The sequence below is a fragment of the Python bivittatus genome, unplaced genomic scaffold, assembly GCF_059951505.1.
Source record: "Python bivittatus isolate LINGU-HERP-01145 unplaced genomic scaffold, Pbiv_v1 ctg000310_np1212, whole genome shotgun sequence".
Taxonomy (NCBI): Eukaryota; Metazoa; Chordata; class Lepidosauria; order Squamata; family Pythonidae; genus Python; species Python bivittatus.
In genome coordinates this window covers 8,209,419-8,229,094 of record NW_028277054.1, presented here as the reverse complement: position 1 = coordinate 8,229,094, position 19,676 = coordinate 8,209,419, and the positions used below count along the sequence as shown (strand labels likewise).

Below are 19,676 nucleotides of genomic sequence, written 5' to 3'. Positions count from 1 at the left end.
GCAATGGAACTATGACAGATACTCATATCTGCTTCAAGCTGGTTGGCATTTCAGACATTACATCCAAGAATCGTTTATCTGAAGGCTTTCTCTTTCTTTTTTTCGAGCAGCTATGGGGAGGATAAAAGACTTCCTCCTCTGCCTCTGTGTCTGGAGCTCAGCCTTCTGGGGTGAGTAGTAACACAAATGTTTTAAAATTGCCTTTGTTTTTAAAGAACTGAATAGGAAAAGAAACTGTTCCCTGCCCCACCTGTTCCAATACCCCTGAATCCTAATTATTGAGAAAAAGATTGCTGAGTTCCTCTTATTCTAGGATGAGGAACCAGCAAGGGAGAGACGGCCAGTGGTATCCTTTGGTTTTGAACCATCAACAAAGGGCTCAATAAGTGGAAATGCTTAGGAAGAAGAAGGGATCCAAAGTTACTAATTGTGAGCAGTAGAATCTGGTTATCTCCTGGACTGTCTTTCTCATATTGCTTCTGCCCAGCCAATAAGATCTGAATGAACTAGTATGTTTCAGGTCCCTCTGTAAATCAGTGGCATCTTGTGGAACCTAGGAGATGCACCTTCTCAGTAGCTGCATCTGCCCTGTGGAACAGCATTCCTCCTGAGGTCCACATAGTCGCAACCATAAATAACAAATACATAAATAAATAATACATAAATAAATAAAGCCATAAAAAGCTGGCTCTTCTGACAGGCACTGGGGTAGAGTGTAATGATTGGCTATCAGGAGATGGTGGTGGTTGGCTGGGAATAAATTGATTACTTACCCTTCCCTGATGTACACCATGTATTCTACCACTGATGTTGTCCTTTTTACTTTTTACTAAATGTTTTAATCCCATTTTGTAGGCTGCCTAGAGTCACCATGACTGAGGCAGCATACAAGTCAATAAATAAAAAAATTAAGTAAGTATATTCAGTGGAGTAGAGGTCTCTGAACGGTTGACTGTACCCCTTACAAAGTTAAATAGCTGCCTCAGATAGCAAATTTGGATTCTATACAAGCACAGCAAATGGTTAATTATTTAATTTGACAGCATGGAATGTTAACTGCCAATGATAGAGAAAAGTCCTCTTCTCTTCTCTTCTCTTCTCTTCTCTTCTCTTCTCTTCTCTTCTCTTCTCTTCTCTTCTCTTCTCTTCTCTTCTCTTCTCTTCTCTTCTCTTCTCTTCTCTTCTCTCCTCTCCTCTCCTCTCCTCTCCTCTCCTCTCCTCTCCTCTCCTCTCCTCTCCTCTCCTCTCCCCTCCCTCCCCTCATTTGCCTTTCATAAAAAGGAAATATGTGACAGTTAAAATTTCCCCTTTCTAAGGGGCACTGAGGCTACCACTCCCATTTGTCCTAACCGTCATGGCCAGGATGGGGAAAAAAACAAAACCTGGCAGGACCTAGATCAGAGAAGCCTGCTTTAAAAACATAGATGCTTTGTGGCAGCTCTCTACTTCCCTGGGATGCCTGCAGAAAAATATTGCATTATGATGTTCTCCTGTAGGAATAGTATCTTCCCACAGATATTCAGGAAGAATGCCAGAGTAATAACTGAGGCTTCAAAAAGGCTTAAAGAAAGTCTACCCACAATCATTTTATGAAACCCAAACATTGCTAGCCTCTTCAGCTAAAACTCTCCCACCTTTGTCCTAATTTCTAGGGTTTATTTCTATCCTTCTCTCAGCTCCTGAGCCCAGGAATAGCCATAATTCAGTTCAGGTCCTGGGGATACATAATGAAATGATATTGCCTTGGTTCATTTGAATCCTAGATGAGGGTGATAAATAATGGGGGATGAGGGACAGGTCCTAATTCCTCTTTTGGAACAGAAACTGAGGGGGAGTTGAAGCTGCAACTGAAACAGAAGTTGGATTTTGAGCAGATCCAGTATAACCATCACCCCCATATTCTTTAATTCTCTTTTCATCTTCCCCTAACAGTCACGTGCCTAAGTCAGAGCATAGGAAAACAATTTATTACCTCTTACCTGGAAAATTTTGGGACCCAAGGCCGTTTTGAGCTTCAAATTACTGGTCTCTTTGACCACACCACCGTCACTGTTGCTGTCCCATGCAATGACTGCGAGAAGGAATTCGAGAAGAAAATTACTGTGCATAAAGGAAAGGTGGAGATTGTCATCCTCCCACCTTCTGTTGAAATCACAGGTAGCAAAGTGTTCTCCGAAGTGGTTCGCATCTTTGCAGATAAAGAAATATCAGTGGTATCGTTGAGCTCAAAGCCTCTGAGTACTGAAATCGCTCTGATCTATCCCTTGGGTCGCTTAGGAACCGAATATCGTGTTGTAGTTCCAACTGGAGGCCCTAGAGGGGCTTTCCCAGAGTTTGCTATTTTATCTTACCAAGGGCCTAATCAGATAGACATCTATCTGAAGGACCAGTTGTCCTTTGATGGGAAAATATACGCGGCTGGAAGTAAACTTACTGTAACATTGCAGGCGTTTCAAGGACTCCAGTTGCAAGGAACAGGGAACCTTTCTGGCACCAAGATTGTCTCCCAGAAGCCAGTGGCAGTCCTATGTGGTCATGTCTGTACATGGAAATACACCAAATGTAACCATGTCTTTGAGCAGCTCCTGCCAGTGTCTGGATGGGGGAAGACATTTATGATCCCACCATTGCCTTGGCAGACTAAGAGTGATATACTGTTCGTTTCAGCATCCCAAAACACAGTCATACAGTACCAGATAGGTGCACAAAAACAGACGGCAAATCTGAATGATGGGCAAATCCTGCAGATTAACGTCTTGCCTAAAACCCCAGTACTTCTGTCAGCAGATGTGTCTGTGCAAGCATTTTTCTATAGCACAGGTGCTACTTACCAGACCTTTACATATGACACCTTTTGGATGGGGATTCCAGATACAAGCCAATACAGCCAGGTGTACAGTGTGGTCGGGCAGGCTGACTTTCAGAACTTTGCCTTTTTGGTGGTGAAGACTTCAGAGATTAATGGTCTCGTTGTGAACAGCCAGCCCCTACCTAAGTTGGAATGGAATCAGATTCCTGGTACAGATTTCTCTTGGAGTTTTTTTCAGTTGCCGCTGACAATTTCGCCCTATAGAGTGGAACATCCTAACTCACCATTTGGCCTCTTCAGTGTGGGTGTTGCAAGCATGAACAGCTATGGGACTGCTGGTGCTAGTTTGGAAGGTGAGTAGAATATTCTATGGCTTATACCCAAGTTGGGGGGAATGGGAAGATATTTGGGAAGGAGTATTGTCTCTTCCAAGTTTTTTTTCATGAAATGGCAAAGCACACTGTGGTAAGATTTCAGCAATTTGAGTGTGGGCTTGGATCATGGGGGCTTGGGATCCCTCTGAATAACATCACAGTTGCCAATTCAGTTGCCCCTTTCTTCTGGACCAAATCCACAATATCACTGAGGGTGGGGAAACCAAAGGAGGGAGGGTACTGCTCCTTAATGAAATTAGTCTTGAATTGTGTTGTTGCATCTGTTTTATATTTTTTAGCTTTTTATAATTTATAAACCCACACATACACATTAGACTTTGATGTATTTTTTATGCTTTTTAATTGACTGTACCCCACTCTCCTCATGCTGGTCATTGACTGTAATAAAGATTTGATTTGATTAGTCTCGCATTGTCTTCCCATGATATCTAACAAAATGCCAAAATCTCAAAACAGTACAGGAGTACAGTACTTGTCCACTGTTCCTGCCTCCCTTCAGATGGCACTGAATGGCATTTAAGATGAAGAACATACATTATATTGTCATAAAGACTAGCAGCCATTGAAAATCTTTTCTCGTTACTGGTTTAATCCTCCTTTAAAACCTTCTAAGTATAGCTGTCACCAAGCCTAGTGACTGCACTTTCTACTCTGCACTGTGTCCTAATCTTCGACCATTCAACTTCATGGGTAGATTCCATGTGCCACTATTATGAGAGAGAGCCTTTCCCCCTCTATTCACTTACCATATTTTCCTTGAATTACTGCTGGGACGCTTGAACAGGGCAAACCAGAAGTTAGATATAGCTAGGAGAAACATCTGACCTGACATCAGAACATGGCACCTATGGGTAATTGTCAGGAACTCAGTGACTGAGTTTGCAAATCATATTTAACAGGGCAGTTAAAGACCTAATGATGGCACTTATATAGTATGGTAAATTTGTTTGGCTTTAACTTTGGTGAGTTTATGCCTTAGTAGGCTCTTTGAACCCCATCTATTTGGTTAATTTATGGTTCAATGTATTGGGAGAACTAGGGAATGGGTAGACTTTAATAAACAAACTAGATGTTTATTAAACCCAGCTTGTAGTTTATGCCTACTCTGGGTTCCCAAGGTTGAACTTCTGACCTTTCTAAATGGCCATTAAGATAGGATCAGCCTGAGGCATTGTGGTAAATTAAAATAGCACCAAAAGCAACATGGTTTTGACCTAACCACTACCACTATGAGTGAGCTTGCTTAGGGATGTGTGCAAGGCAGTGGTTGACTGGGGAATTCTGGGAGTTGAAGTCCACATATCTTCAAGTTGCCAAGGCTGAGAAACACTGGTGTAGAGGGAAGAAAGAAGGAAGCTCATCAACAAGATGAATGTTCCTGGACTCTCCAAAACCTGAAGCCAGGTTTGAACACTGCTTAAATGGTATGACATTTTGCACTGAATCTGATTCCTCCATAAACATAGGATTAATAATTAAAATTGTATATCCCATCCTTAGGGGCAGCCAGCTGCAGCCTAGTCCTGTGCCAAAACGGCTTTGTGTGCAAGATCATCAACAATGAACCGCGTTGTGTGCCAATAAACGCTACCTGCTGGGCATGGGGTGACCCTCACTACCACACATTTGATCAGCATAAGTATGATTTCCAAGGGACTTGCACCTATACGATGGCCAAGACATGCAGTGATAACTTTGGACTCCCATCTTTCCACATCTTTACCAAGAATGAAAACAGGGGGAGTAAACGTGTCTCCTATGTTGGGATAGTGACCGTTGAGGTTTATGGATACACTATCACAATGACCAGATCGGAAAACGGTTTTGTGAAGGTAAGAGATGATTCAGAACTGATCCGAACTGCCATGAAGAATTGATTCTCAATACCTTTTAGATGGTCTTCCTCCACCCATTCAAATCTGTAAAATGACTGTAATGGCACTCTGGGGCAATGCTGTATTTATTTATACTGTTCTTGAAAATTCAGAGCATGTGCATTTCATCAGGTAATATGAAATCTAGAGATGGAGCTAAAGCCAATTCAGAGTTGAGGGCGCTGGGAAAACCCTACCTGATAACGTTTCCCAGGCTGATTTTGGTTCACGGGAAGCCTGGTGAAGGTGAATTCAAAGACAGCTTTGTTTTGTCCTTAGCCAGTGATGGTGAACCTTTTGGGCTCAGCATGTCAAACATTCGGAAAACGCCTAACTTGATTCTGCTGGCATGTCACCCCTCCCAAACAAAAGAGAATTCTTTACATATTCATTTATTTTTAAAAAATACGGTTTAATCGTGTGGTACTATGCATTATATAAAGAAATGTCAAATAATGACAAAAAATGACATACGAGTAAAACAAACTCAGTTTCTTTGGTAATTCAAACAGGGAGAAGAGTGGTTGTCGGGTGTTGTTGAATGCTGGTGTGTCAGTCAAAACCTCATGGCATGTCACCTTTGACATGCGTGTCATAGGTTCGCCATCACTGCCTTAATCCCTTGTTAAAACAATGATAACTGGCCTATTTTGGTAGGTTTAACTTAACAACTACAGATGTTGGTTTAACTTTTGGAGGAATAGTTAAGAAAAGAAGCTAAAGAAGGAAAAGATAGCATCTCATAAAACATAGCAAATAAATACATACATAGAAATAACTTTAAAGGAAAAGCAGAATGAGCAAAGCAAGCAGAACAAAAATCAAAGCTCACATTTCTTTATTTAAAATAATGTTAGGCTGACTTTCAAGGCAAAAACTGCCCCATCTGAAAATGAAAAAGCTTTCCATTGTTGGTGAAATTTATTTTACATATAATGAGTGATAAAATATCCATTTAAAACTACAACATAGGTTCAGATAACAAAGGCATTTTTAAGCTGATGTCACAGGACACACTGGTTTAACAAAACACAGTGGCTGTATTCACATAAAATACTAATACGGACAAATAAATCAGAATATGGCTCAATGTAATATCTGGTTCACACAATAGTTGGGCACTTACAATGTGCTAAAATATTAACTACCTCACCCTATTTTAGCCTAGCGTAGTGCGTTATGTAAACTCAGCCTAGGTTTACTAGGATAACATCTTCTCGTGTCCAAGTGCCCAGTGCCCTGCAAAATATTTTCTTGCCATCTTAAAGATTAATATTCAGTTGAAACCAGACCTTTTCTTGCTGGGATTAATGGACAGCCAATTAGAAAAGAGCCATGGAAGATTATTTTTATATACGATTACTGCTGCGAGATTATCATATGCACAGAAATGGAAAGACTCTGAAACACCCACAGTGGCGGGATTGGTTGGTGAAGATGACAGAATTTGCAGAGATGGCAAAATTGACTTGTCTGATTAGAGAAAGGACATTAGCTACATTTATTAGTGACTGGAAACCCTTATGGACTTTTTGCTGAAAAAAGAAAAAAATGAACTTGTGATTTATGGCAGGGTTCCTCAACCTCAGCAACTTTAAGATGGGTGGACTTCAACTGGCTGGGGAATTCTGGGAGTTGAAGTCCACCCATCTTAAAGTTGCTGAGGTTGAGGAACCCTAATTTATGGGTTTGATGATTAGTAAGAGTAGACTATGGAAAGAAGGAAATTATGTTATAACCCTGGAGAGAGAGGGTGAAATGGGAATATACTTGTAACTGTTGTTAAGAAGACCGGAAGCCGTTTCTTTGTTTCTTTGTTTCTTATCCTTTCTTTCTTTGTCTTTTTTCTCTCCTTTCTTTTCTATTTTCTTATCACTTTTACTTTACTTTCTTTCTTCTTTAAATTTGTATTGGTTTTACATTGTAAAAATAATTTAATAAAAATTATATCTGTATCTCTACATCGATATCTATATCTAATCTCAGATTCTTAGAGCCCCTCCTTATTAGTTTGACAGTCTCTTCTTCTTTCTTGCCCCCCTGTCCAACCCCCTGGTCCAGGAGTTGGGAAAATATCTGAGCAATCACTTCCTTTCCCAATGAGAACCCTTCTTACAGTTACAGCTGCTTCTGTTTCTCGTTGAAATGCTGCAACCCTTGTGACTATCCTTTCTTGCCATGCAGATAAATGGCCTTCGGGCACACCTACCCGTCTCCCTAAATGGTGGGGCTCTGCAGATCTTGCAAAGCGGGGCTTCTGCCTTGCTGGTCACCAATTTTCAGCTCCAGGTATCTTATGACTGGAATCACCACCTGCTGATCACCATCAGCAGTGCTTATTATGGAGCTGTCTGTGGCCTTTGTGGGAACTATAATCAGGACCCTGGAGATGACTTCCAAACCCCTGCAGGAACAACGGCACCAGATGCTACCGCTTTTGGCAAGAGCTGGAAGGTGGATGTTGGCGACAGAGACACATGCTGGGATGATTGCCATGGACCTTGTGTGCCTTGCCAGGCTGACCAGGCCCAAAAATACCAGTCTGAGCAATATTGTGGCCTAATAACCAAGGCTTCAGATGGCCCCTTCACGCCTTGCCATTCGAAAGTGAACCCCAAGTTCTACTTTGACGGTTGTGTGTACGATGTCTGCGCCAATCAAGGAAACAAACAATCTCTGTGTGATGCCCTGGCGTCCTATGCAGATGCCTGCCAGAAAGAGGGGGTTGAGATTGGTGAATGGAGAAAATTGGCTGGATGCTGTAAGTATGCAGAGGATTAAATCAGGTGGGAATGCTGTCCCCTACCCCCACCCCAAGTAAAATGACTTAGAACTGGATGCAGAGTGAGCAATTCAAAGGTACAGTGTAAAATATTACCTTGAGGCTATCTGTGGTGGTCAATCACAAACCGATGAGGATTCAGGAGCTAATTTTGTAAACTGCTACCTGCCAGCTCCTCCGTTCTCAGTGAAAAGAACTTCGCCCCAAAAGCTATTAGGAAGAAACTAAAACAATCTCCACCCCTTTGTATTATGGATAAAATGGTTATAAATGGGAAATAGTTCAGTTTTTGAAATTCTTGTGAGTCTATCCCTTTCATCTCAATAAACCCTGTTAAAGAAGCCTCCGTGACAATCTTGAATGGAAATAATTACTTTCAATTTGGAGCAGCTTCCAAAGACACTATGCACGTCTCAATTCTCCATTGGATTCCAATCTATTCCTTAAAGTCAGTCAGTCAGTCAGTCAGTCAGTCAGTCAGTCAGTCAGTCAGTCAGTCAGTCAGCATTTTATGTTTATAATCATGCTCAGCTCTCATGAGTTCTCTCTTCCTGATATTTCCTCCTTTAGTTCTTTTCTCTAAAGAATATTTGCGAATTTGAGGGCATCCTGAAGCCGGGGGATACCTCTTTATACATAAAGACCAATACTTGCAGAATTAGATTTCTGTTAGTATCAACATGGGTGCAAAAACTTTGTGAAACCAAGGGCCTCATGTTGTATTGTACAGTTATCAAGAGATGAGTATGGGTGTGACTAGGAAGAGCATAGCCAAAGCACCAAGTCAGTATATTCTGAATAAATGTTATTTCTTAAAATCCAGCCATTTTTTTTTCATATCAGTTCCTCCATCTGTACCTCTCCTACCCCTACCCAGTTTGAAGAACACATTTAATTTACTAAAACTTGGTAAATAGCTGAAAGCGGGCTTAGGGACAATATTAAAACCCCAGTGAGGATTTTATGCAGCTCCTTGGCCACATGGTTTATACCCATCCTTTGGATCAGCCTGTTTTTCATGCAGGCTGAGGATCACCTTTCACCTTTGAGTTGGGGTCTGCACTCCAAGGTAAGCACATTCTAAGCTGGAGTGAATGCACTTAAATTAGAATGAATGAATGATCTCTTCCCCTTCTGTCACATTAAAATTATGATTTGGCAGCTACTTTTGAAAGGAGCCCTGGGAATGGAATTAAGTCTTCAGATGACCAGATGCCACCCTGGTGGCCTCAAATTGTGCATCCTTTGTAGGGACGATGCTTTGTTTTACACTGTGACCTTCTGATTTCCAACTAATTCTAGATAAGCTTGTGAAACAAATGCTCTTGCTAATAGACCGTGCGATACCTTTGCACAAAGTGGATTGGCGCCTAGTGTTGCAAACATACGGAACCCCCAAATCAATATAAATGGATCGATTGACAATTGATTGTTATATTTAGATATGTGCGCACGTATAAAATGTGATACCTTTTCAAAGAGCTGAAGTCAGAGCTAACATGAAGTGGTTTCCCAAATTCATCAGCCCTTCCACAGCTGGCCGTTTGGGAGTGCGTTAGGTCTAATTATGGAGAATGAGGATTAATTTGATTTTTAAACAGTTTCAACAGGTGAGGATCTTATTACAGTAATGTGCTGTCTTAGCAGCAGCCACTTATCAATCTGGGATAAATATAGTCTTGTCACTGGGTATTAGCACATCTCTAAAGTGGTGCTATCCAACAATCCCTATCTTGCCCCTTCAGTGGCACAGGAAGGAAGGAAGGAAGGAAGGAAGGAAGGAAGGAAGGAAGGAAGGAAGGAAGGAAGGAAGGAAGGAAGGAAGGAAGGAAGGAAGGAAGGAAGGAAGGACATATTTACGACTTTCTTTCTTTTCTTCACACAGTTCTGGAGTGTCCTCCCAACAGTGAGTACAAGCTGTGTGGAACAGCCTGCCCAGCCACCTGCCTGGACGACCAAACTCAGAAGCAAATCTTCTGCCCAGCTGTGTGCGTAGAAGGTTGTCAGTGCCTACAAGGTTACGTGCTGAGCCAGGGGAAATGCATTCCCAAGAGCAGTTGCGGATGTCTGCATGAAGGCTACCTCTATGCTCCTAATGAGGGTTTCTGGGCTGATGATACCTGCACGAAGCGGTGTGTGTGCAATCCGGCCACGAAACGGGTTGAGTGCACCCAACATGCTTGCAAATCCACAGAACAATGCCAAGTTGTGAAAGGTGTGAGGGACTGCTACCCTATTGACTACGGTACCTGCACTGCCCATGGAGATCCCCACTATATTTCCTTCGACAAGTATAAATTTGATTTCCAAGGGCCCTGTGCCTATGTCCTCACTGAAGTCTGCGATAAACCCACGGATCTGAACTGGTTTGGTGTCTATGTCCAGAACGAGTATCGGGGAAACCGTGCTGTGACCTGGACCCGGAGCGTACAAGTCAATGTTTATGGTATTGAGATCATAATCAGTAGGCAATATCCCGGAAAAATCTTGGTAAGTTTGGGTAGTATCTGCTTATTATAATCCTTAGCCCTCTCTGATGTTCTCTGCATAAGCAGAGTCCACAAAAGACTGGTGATGCATGAGGTTTATATCAGGCCTCTGGAATAGACCCAACTTGCCATTTCTGTATTTCAGTCCAACCAATATGATAACCTGTAGTGGATGTCATGCAAGGCTACCCAGCTATTAATGAGCAACTGGGTTTCACTGGACACAAATGATCCAGGTCTGCTGGAGGCAAGCAACATTATGGCCTACATAGATAGTGGTGCACATTCATATGTACCTCTACAAATGCACGCCTCTATGCAAGCATTTCATGCTCGTGCGTACACTCACATCAACACACCCCACCCCTCTTCCAGACAGTAACTCATTTCTGATTTCTTGCTGCAATATAGCACCTGTAACACAACTGATTGGGTGATCAGCTTCTGAGAGGAATCCAGCTGGTTGCTGTTCTCCTATTAATAAAATGAGAATACCATCATGATTTTATCTGTAGGCCGTCTGATTATACATATCATTTGAGCATTTAAAAAATGGGGAAGAGTTTTCTGTAGGACCCCACAATGGACACCTTGCTCCTAAGCTACAGGCTATCCTCCTGTTAGTGGGTGTCCTAAGGCTCTGGCTGCAGGTAGATTCCAGGTCCTTTTTTGAAGGCTCTACCATCAGGCATCGGAGGCAACATATGCACATTAATGCACATAAAGAAATAATTAAAAAGATTCCAGTCCCGTGATCTCACCAAGTCTCTGCCTCAACCATCGTTGCCTTTAGCTACTACAGAAAAAATGTCAAAAACGCTATGAACTCTGGTCAAAAAATGTTCCCTATTTCCTCTGTTGGTCTTGGTTCAGGGGTGCAGACCCTGAGAAGGACAGTAGAGATGGGAGGTAGCCTTGTGTATGATTTTTTTTTTTTTTACACCATTGCTCCTTTTCCTTTGCTTCACCTAAGCATCTTATTTCTCCTTCATAGGTTGGAGGTGTGTTGACCTTCATTCCCTATAATTCTGATGGAAGAAGAGTCAGGGTATATCGGAAAGGCCCAAGTGCTCTGATGGAAACTGACTTTGGCCTCACGGTTAGCTTTAATTGGGACCACGACGTAACAGTCACTGTACCTGGCACATATAGAAATACCCTCTGTGGCCTATGTGGGAACTTCAACAATAGATCTGCAGATGATGCTCTTGTGCCCGGTGGTATCCTTGTTCCCAAAATCCCTGTGTTTGGTGCTAAAGGCACCAAGGCGTATGACCCAAGCTGCAAAGAGGTGGTAGATCCCAAATGCCCCGGGGTTGACGTCTTAGCAGCCCAGCAGCGGGCTTCGGGCCGGGACTGTGGGCTCATTGTAGCCAAGAATGGGCCTTTCAGGGAATGCCATGGCCATGTTGATCAAGAAGCTGCTTTCCAGGATTGCATTTATGACTACTGCTTCCTCAAGGGACGCTACGCCTTTGTCTGTGCAGGAATTGCCAACTATGTGTCTGCCTGCCAAGCTGCAGGCATCACAATATATGCCTGGAGATCTTCAACCTTTTGCCGTGAGTGCTCTGTGATCTAAAGTGGGGTTTTGTGGGGGAAGGGGGGAAGACAAGTCCATTTCTAGTCAGACTGGGGAAACTGACCAGAGAGGAAGGAGTCAATGTAGATAAGAGATGTCAACAATGCTTAATGCTTAGCTTTGAAGATCAAATGAGCATGCACTTCACCCATCTGAAGGTTGCAATTGTACTGGAGTAGGAGCACGAAGGAGAGCTTAACTTTCTAGATGCAAGGGTGGGGCCATTGCTTTCCATGCTCCAGCCTCACAACAGGAAGTATGATTTCTGTGAGGAATGCCCTTCACACCAGGGAGGTCCTGTCCACACAGCCCCCATGCTGACAGCTTGATCACTATCTCTGTAACCCAGCTAGGCTGGGACAGCTCAAGGTGCCTGACTGCTCATTCCTTATGTACGTAATTGGATTTCTATCAAGCAGGCCTTTGGATTCATGTTCTTATGGAGGTTTGCAGCTGAACAAGTATTACTGGGCCAAATCCTACCCCATTCGTGTTGAGGAATTACCCTACTACCTGTGAAAAGAGTTTCTTTCCTGGAAGTAATTTCCGTAAACAATTGCAAAGAGGGAAGTAGAGGTCACCTTACTGGGAGAGAAAGGGTGGGTCTATCTTTTGGTTCACTTGCTTGCTATGCATGGAGTCTCATCTCCATGGCATAACACTCCCTGGCCAGGTGTTCATTCCACAAAGAAACTGCAACCCAGAGCAGAGGCCGAAACTACCTGTGAGTGTGGTAGTTTTTTAGTTTTTTTTCTAACGTTAAAACCCAGAAAGGCAGACCTTCCCGCAACCACCATCAACCTCTCCGACAGAGAATTTTGGAAGGAATTCTCACTCCACACAACTTTTTTGTTCGCTCTCCTTTTGACTTGTTCCATTACATCCTTGGAGAGGAAATACAAGGAGGAAAGGAATCACCACCCGCTGCTCCGTGTAAGACTCTTTTTTAAAAAAATATAAATTGCCAGCCTGCGTGTGCCAAGTAAATACATTAAAAAAATAGAATATATGTAGCTCAAGGTTGAACTGTGGAGTCCTTGGTGCTCTCTGAGCTTGGTTGTTTGCTTGTGGACATTTCATTACCTGACTAGCAAACAAGCAAGCAAACAAGCAAGCTCGGAGAGCACCAAGGACTCCACATTAAAAAAAAGTCGCCACTGTATTTTTGCTCCATTTTCTTTTCTGCGGCAAGGAATGAGTTTTATTCCCATGCATGAATACCTCTGAAGCCTGTGCAGCTCATCCATTCTGTTTTCATTTTCAGCTGCACCTTGTCCTGCCAATAGTCACTATGAAGTTTGTGCTAAGGAATGTGACCAGGCGTGCAGCAGCCTTTATTTCCCAGTTCCTTGTCCCACCAAATGCGGCGAGGACTGTGTCTGCAATGAGGGCTTTGTGCGGAGCAGCGATGCATGTGTACCCATAGCGAAGTGTGGCTGTCTCTATCAGGGGCGTTACTACCCAGCCTCAGAAGTTTTCTATCCAACCTGCCAAGAACGTTGCACCTGCCAGGCTGGTGGGAATGTGGTGTGTGTAGTGGCCCCTTGTGGCCCCAATGAAGAATGCAGACTAGAGGATGGACACCAGAAATGCTACCCAACTGGAAACGCCACCTGCTCTCTTGTCGGAGATCTCTACCTTTCTTTTGACGGGCTACCCATTGACTTCCAAGGCACCTGCTCCTATATCCTAACCACACTGCACACAAAGAATGTGAACTTGCAACCTTTTACTGTGGTGGTGCACAATGAGGCCTGGGGAACGGAAACATTGCAGTGCCCAAGGTGGTCTCGGTGGAGATCTTTGAGTTTGTGCTTTCTCTGTTACAAAACAAGTGGGGATATGTCCAGGTGAGTTTCTTAATCCGTTCACTGGATGTGCATGTGGAGTAGTGACGGTGGTGGCTTCCTCTCCCTGCTGGGGAAAATCGATCCCCATGAAGAAGAATAAAATATTAACCGCAATTAATTCAGTAGGTGACTTATGGAGTAAGTGTCCAGTGCCTACTCTGTGTGGATGAAAGGTCTCCAAATGTTGCAGGGCTGATTTCGCACATTTTGAAGTTAAATAATAGATGTTGGTCTTAGCTACTGACAGGACTAGTATTGCTGATCTTGAAAGCTAAGCAGTCTTGGGCTTGGTTAATACTTGGATGGGGGAACCCCTGAAAATGTGATGGCTGTTAGCTTAACTGGGAAGTTACAAAGCACTGTGGAAGGCAGCAATGGCAAACCGCTTCCAAAATTGGGTGCCAGTTGGCTTCCGGGTTCAATTCAAGGTGTTGGTTATCATTTTTAAAGCCCTATATGGCATGGGACGAGGGTACCCGTCTTACCCCCATTACATCGATCCGTCCCACCCAGTCCGGCAGAGAAGGCCTGTTACGGATCCCGTCGGTGAGAGAATGTTGACTGGCGGGTCCCGGGGGAGGGCCTTCTCTGCCGTTGCCCCCGCCCTATGGAATACTGTCCCCGCAGAGGTGAGGTGGGTCCGTACCCTCCCAATTTTCCAGAAGACATTGAAGACCTGTCTCTGCCAACTTGCATGGGGCGAAAAGAGACACAAACAACCCTGGGGGTGGCTGGTGCCTTGAAGACACTCCCCGAGTTTATTAACACCTAATTAACATCAGCTTCTTGGAAGTATTGTATAGGAATCTTGTTGTCAGAGTATATTTTAATTAATTCTTATTTTATTTTAATTAATATGTATTCTGTTTTTACTGTAAACAGCCCAGAGTCGCTCTGTAGTGAGATGGGCGGTGACAAATTTGAAATATAAGAAAATTGCATGGATGCAATCAGCAGGAATCAGACTTGGATTGAGGATAACTTTGTCTCACTAGAAGATGGTTCTGTTCCTGTAACACACTCTACTGAGTCAGTAATGAGGGTGTTAGCGTGCCATGTGAACATAAACAAGGAGTCAGTTAACTGAGTCCGCTAACTTCCAGGGGATAAGATTTAATTCTGAAGAAATCCAGCCATGTGTGGGATTCAGCTCCCTTCCTTTAGTCAAGCATGTCCTGGGAACTGCTTAATTTTAGATCGACGAACTCTTACCTCTCCCAAAACTGGAGCAAAATCATCACTAGGCCTTCCGTTTCTAGGACTGTTTCCATTTTCACATCCCCTAGGTCAGGGGAATTGAAAAAAATATCCCCAACTGTATCACAGTTGACTTTTTCTTAATTTCTTTCACTCCATCTTGGAGGAGGGAAGAAAAGGGATGTGACTGGGAAGATTAAAAATAGTTGCGGCAACAGAAACATAGCCATTGACAGGCAATCAGTAGAAAAAGATGGCTAATCAAGGGTGCTTTTGGACATGGGCTTTGTTATACAACCAGTCAATTTCACAGGGATCCCAGAAGATGATATTCCCCATTAATAATTCCCCTCTTATTCCCCTACCACTTTTCTTACTAGGGAACTAAAAAAAAAAAATTCTGAAAAAGCAGAATAGCTATGCTATCATTTGACTGGTAGCATTAGGATCTATCTGCCTGGAAACACCGGGAGATAAAAATGGGGTGGAGGGGCAGGGGGCAAATGCCCCCCTCCCTGAAGACCCCAGTGATGATCTTTAGTATTTCACGGCTGGACTTCAGGGGTGGATACACAGTTAGGGATGAGAAGTTCACTAACTGAAGAGAGTAAGGAAGGTGACCTTGATGGAGATATGAAGGAACTATTCCCTAGGCAAAAGAGGCTGAAACTTTTTTTTACCTCCAAAGCAATGAGATAACATTCAGAAGTGGTTCATACAGATGCCTCCCTAATTCAAGTATAAGGAGGAGGAGGAGGAACAGAACAATTTGTTCTGTTGTTATAGCCAATCTCAATAAAAGTAGTTTCAGCCTCCCAGTGGAGTTGATTTCCTGGTCTGTTCTACCTAATGGGGCCGACACTAATTATTGAGAGAAGTTAGTTACATAGCAAAGTCCTAAATCCCCAGGGAGTTCAACTACAAATGATTCACCCTATTCAACTGGACACTTGTAAAAACTGTTGATGGTTCTCCAATTTGAGATCAAGTCATTTTTTTTTTTTTAAATGGGAGTTCCTTGTTTGTTACCCATGGTGTATATTGTTTGGAACTGAAATCTGCCTCTTTTTAAAAACATCTCCTGGAGTTTTGAAGGTACTTGGGAGACCTTCAGTGATGTACCAATCTCCTTCTTCTTCACCTGTCTGATGCAGCTTTTCAGCAAGATATATTCTTTATTCTGACAGATAAATGGAGTATTCCATCGCCTCCCTGTGAATCTTTTGGATGGGCAAGTCCGAATCTATCAACATGGCTTTTACCAGAGGATCGATGCTTCTTTTGGCTTTACGGTGACCTATGATCTCTTCTACCATGTGAGAGTCACTGTTCCCAGCACCTACCAGGGTCAGCTGGGTGGCTTATGTGGAAACTACAACAGACAGCAAAAAGATGATCTTCAGCTGCCAGATGGCACGGTGGTCTCAGATGTGGCTGTGTTTGCTGCTGCCTGGAAAATCCAGACCCCTGACATCCCCTGTAGTGATGGATGTTCTGGGAACAGCTGCCCAATTTGCAAGGAAGAGAAGAAAGAGTTGTTTAAACAACGCACCTTCTGTGGGATCCTCACAGCCACCGATGGGCCTTTCAGTTCATGCCATGCTATTGTGGACCCCACTCCCTATCTAAACCACTGCATCCTTGATTTGTGCATTGGTGGTGGGGACAGACAAATCTTGTGTCGTAGCATCCAGAGCTATGTGGCAGCCTGCCAAGAAGCCAAGGTCAACATACAGCCTTGGAGGAGCCCAGACCTCTGCCGTGAGTAGCAATCAAGAAGCATTACTAACTGGGACCCTCAGATTGAAAAAGGTGTATGTCCCTGATATAAAGAATAGGGGTGTGTAAATGAGCTAGGATCCTGTGATTCAGTTCTGCAAGCTGATGCAAAATTAAAGAGTCAGTGCAATGTGAAAAGTTGATCTGATCAAAGTACATGCACATGTGGATAAAAGTTCAGCAAATCTTCAAAGGTACCTAATTTTTTCTGACACATCGGTCAGGAGATTCAATGGGAAGATTCAGTTCAAATGATGATTTGACCATATTGCCTATAAATAGAATCTTTGATGCTTCACACAGCCTTAATTAAGAGCTCTGAAGAGAGAAAGAGAGAGAGAGAATGAAGTAGATAATTGGAAGGTAGTCAGCACTTAATACCCTCTTCTCTTCACTTGGTCATGACCCAAGGAGGTCCACTGCTCTGGCCACTCTCCCATGTTGCTCTCCCAAATAGGGACGATTGCAGTCTACTACTTCTACAATAACCATTGGGATAAATGTGGTGAAGGCAAAGGAGGGAACTACCTTGAGGCCTGTAGGCACAGGACCCTCCCACCAGGAATCTCCTTCCGTCCACTTCTTGCCCCATGCCTTCCATGAACCTGATTGAACCAGGTAGCCCTACTATATCTGGACTGCAAGCATCCAGGTGACCATTAGATGGCACCAAAGAGAGTTTTCTCTGTCTCTTGGCTGGCACGTCGTAGTGGTCATCTTTTTTTCAAGACATGGTAGCGAAGTGTGTGGTCCAGTAGGAGTTGTAATGGAACAATGGCAAGGAAGGGGAGAATAAGGGAAGGAACATTGCCACTGCTATCACCTCTTCTTCCACTGCTATTTCCAAGTCACCCACCTCCTCAACAGAAGCAGGAGGGACTGGAAATGGAGCCCTAGGAAGCCCTTTGGCCCCAGAAATCCAACTTGGTTGCTCTTCTCCTCGTTTAGCTCTCCTTCTCCTTCCTGCTTGAAAAGGAACAAGGGGAGAAATGATAGGCATACAATATTTCAGCTGCAAAATACTGGATGACCACTAGATGCTTGCAAGAAATACAGACATGGTAACTGTTGCCACCTACCGGTGGTTGCAGTCCAGATATGGTATGTCCTTTCTCTCACCTGCTTTCAATTGCTGCATCGGTGGCGCAGCTTAATACCTGGGATTTTTCATCATTGGGGGAAATATGTGAGAGTTTCCTTGGGGCCCAGAGAGCTCTACGTAGATCACTGGCTATAATATCTTCCTAGCTGACAAGTTCTCCTTGCCCTTTCTCCTGCAGCTCCGACCTGCCCAGCCAATAGCCATTACACCATCTGTTCTAATATCTGTGAAGTCACCTGTGCTGGGCTTACGGATCACCTTAAGTGCCCAGAGACCTGTGTTGAAGGTTGTCAATGCGATGATGGCTTCTTCTCAGATGGCATCAAATGCATCTCCTTGGATGAGTGTGGCTGCTTTGAGAACAACATGTACTTCCCGGTATGTTGAAAAGGGATGCGGTACTGGAGCTGAGTTTATTCCTCTAGTTGGCCTGCTAATCTAAAATCACTTTATATCAGCCACTTAGTCTGGCATTATCACTTTTTTTACTCACTTTCGGGAGGAACCAAGACCACATCATTACTAACTTGTTGTAGGTCTTGTGTCTTTGTTTGAGTCAGATTTTTGGAGGTCCCCCTCAAAAAAAAAATAAAATAAAAAATTGATACAATGGTAGCCTATCTTTGGTAGACTGTTACTGTTCTTGTAATGAGAAGCTAATTTCATTTGGTAACTACTGATAATAGCTTCCTGTTAAGTGCAGTTCAATCTTATTGGAGAATTACTGTATTCCTTAATTAATTCCTGTTTTCTGTTGCGTGTTTTATTAATCTCCTGATATTATCACTCCTTGTATGATGGTCATATGGATAAATTAAGCCAAGGGCTGGCAAGCTGCACCATGTCTTAGATGACACACAAGAACCTCACAGCAAGAGCAAACAATTCAAGGTGTCTTCAGGGGATTATTATCATTTTATGAATGGCTTCATTGTGAATTAATGCAATGGAAGGAAAAACTCAGTATAGCATTTCACGAAAGCCCTGGAAGGCCAAGAGAAAAGTGGACTCTGATTGCTCAGATCTAATCCCACCCCTGTATGAATTCTTGCTATATATCTCAGCTGGCCTGGGATTCCATTCTTCTCCCTCAACCCCGTAAGGAATAACACCTTCAAGGCAAACAGTGTTTCCAGGAACCAATGAGGATCTTCTACTCATCTTCTACTAGGGGCCTTCCACATAGTTGTGAAGCAACTTCTAGATAAGCCTTTTCTCTTCCACAAAGCTGGTAGAGGAATTGCAGAGGCACATGAATATGGCTCCTGAATGAGATGTGCCTGGCTGTAGATACCTTTTCCCCATGGGATAGTTATAAATATGGTTTTGGATCCTGTCTTCTTACCTGTGGTTGTTTTTCCTGACACCCAGCCCAATGAGCCGGTCTTGCAAAACAATTGCAGTCAGAAATGTATCTGCAGTCCAGCCGGAGGGTTCTTCTGTGAAGATCATGCTTGCTTGGCCAGTGAAGCCTGTGTGGTGAAAAATGGGATTTTGCAGTGCCAGAACAAAGGTAATGGGTGACACCACCGTTCTGGTGAGCATTTGATGGATGGAAGAGGGAGGATTTGATTTTATATCCAACAGGATGGGCTTGAGAGTAACCAATAGTTCAGCCATGCTAGCGAATGATCCTGTATGTATAGGCTAAAGCTGAATGCAATGTGAAATGTATGTAGTTTAATTTAAGTAGCTGCTGTGGGAGGGACTTTGATTCTTTCTATTTCCCCCTCAATACAAAGAATGCCTTTATGGGCATTTATATACCTGGGAGGATTTTATACATAGGTCTAATACAACATCCACTTAGGGTGTAT

General features: G+C 43.3%; 1 protein-coding gene across 1 annotated transcript; it reads left to right on the top strand.

Annotated features, from left to right (window-relative positions):
* The first annotated feature begins 112 nt into the window (after positions 1–112).
* Positions 113–19,383, top strand: LOC148216129 (IgGFc-binding protein-like). Its single transcript, XM_088140225.1, is given in 11 exon segments — positions 113–170; positions 1,933–3,162; positions 4,705–5,036; positions 7,263–7,839; positions 9,746–10,350; positions 11,344–11,911; positions 13,196–13,687; positions 13,690–13,781; positions 16,166–16,739; positions 18,038–18,237; positions 19,231–19,383. Coding segments are annotated over 11 exon segments (4,881 nt in total).
* Positions 19,384–19,676: the final 293 nt, after the last annotated feature.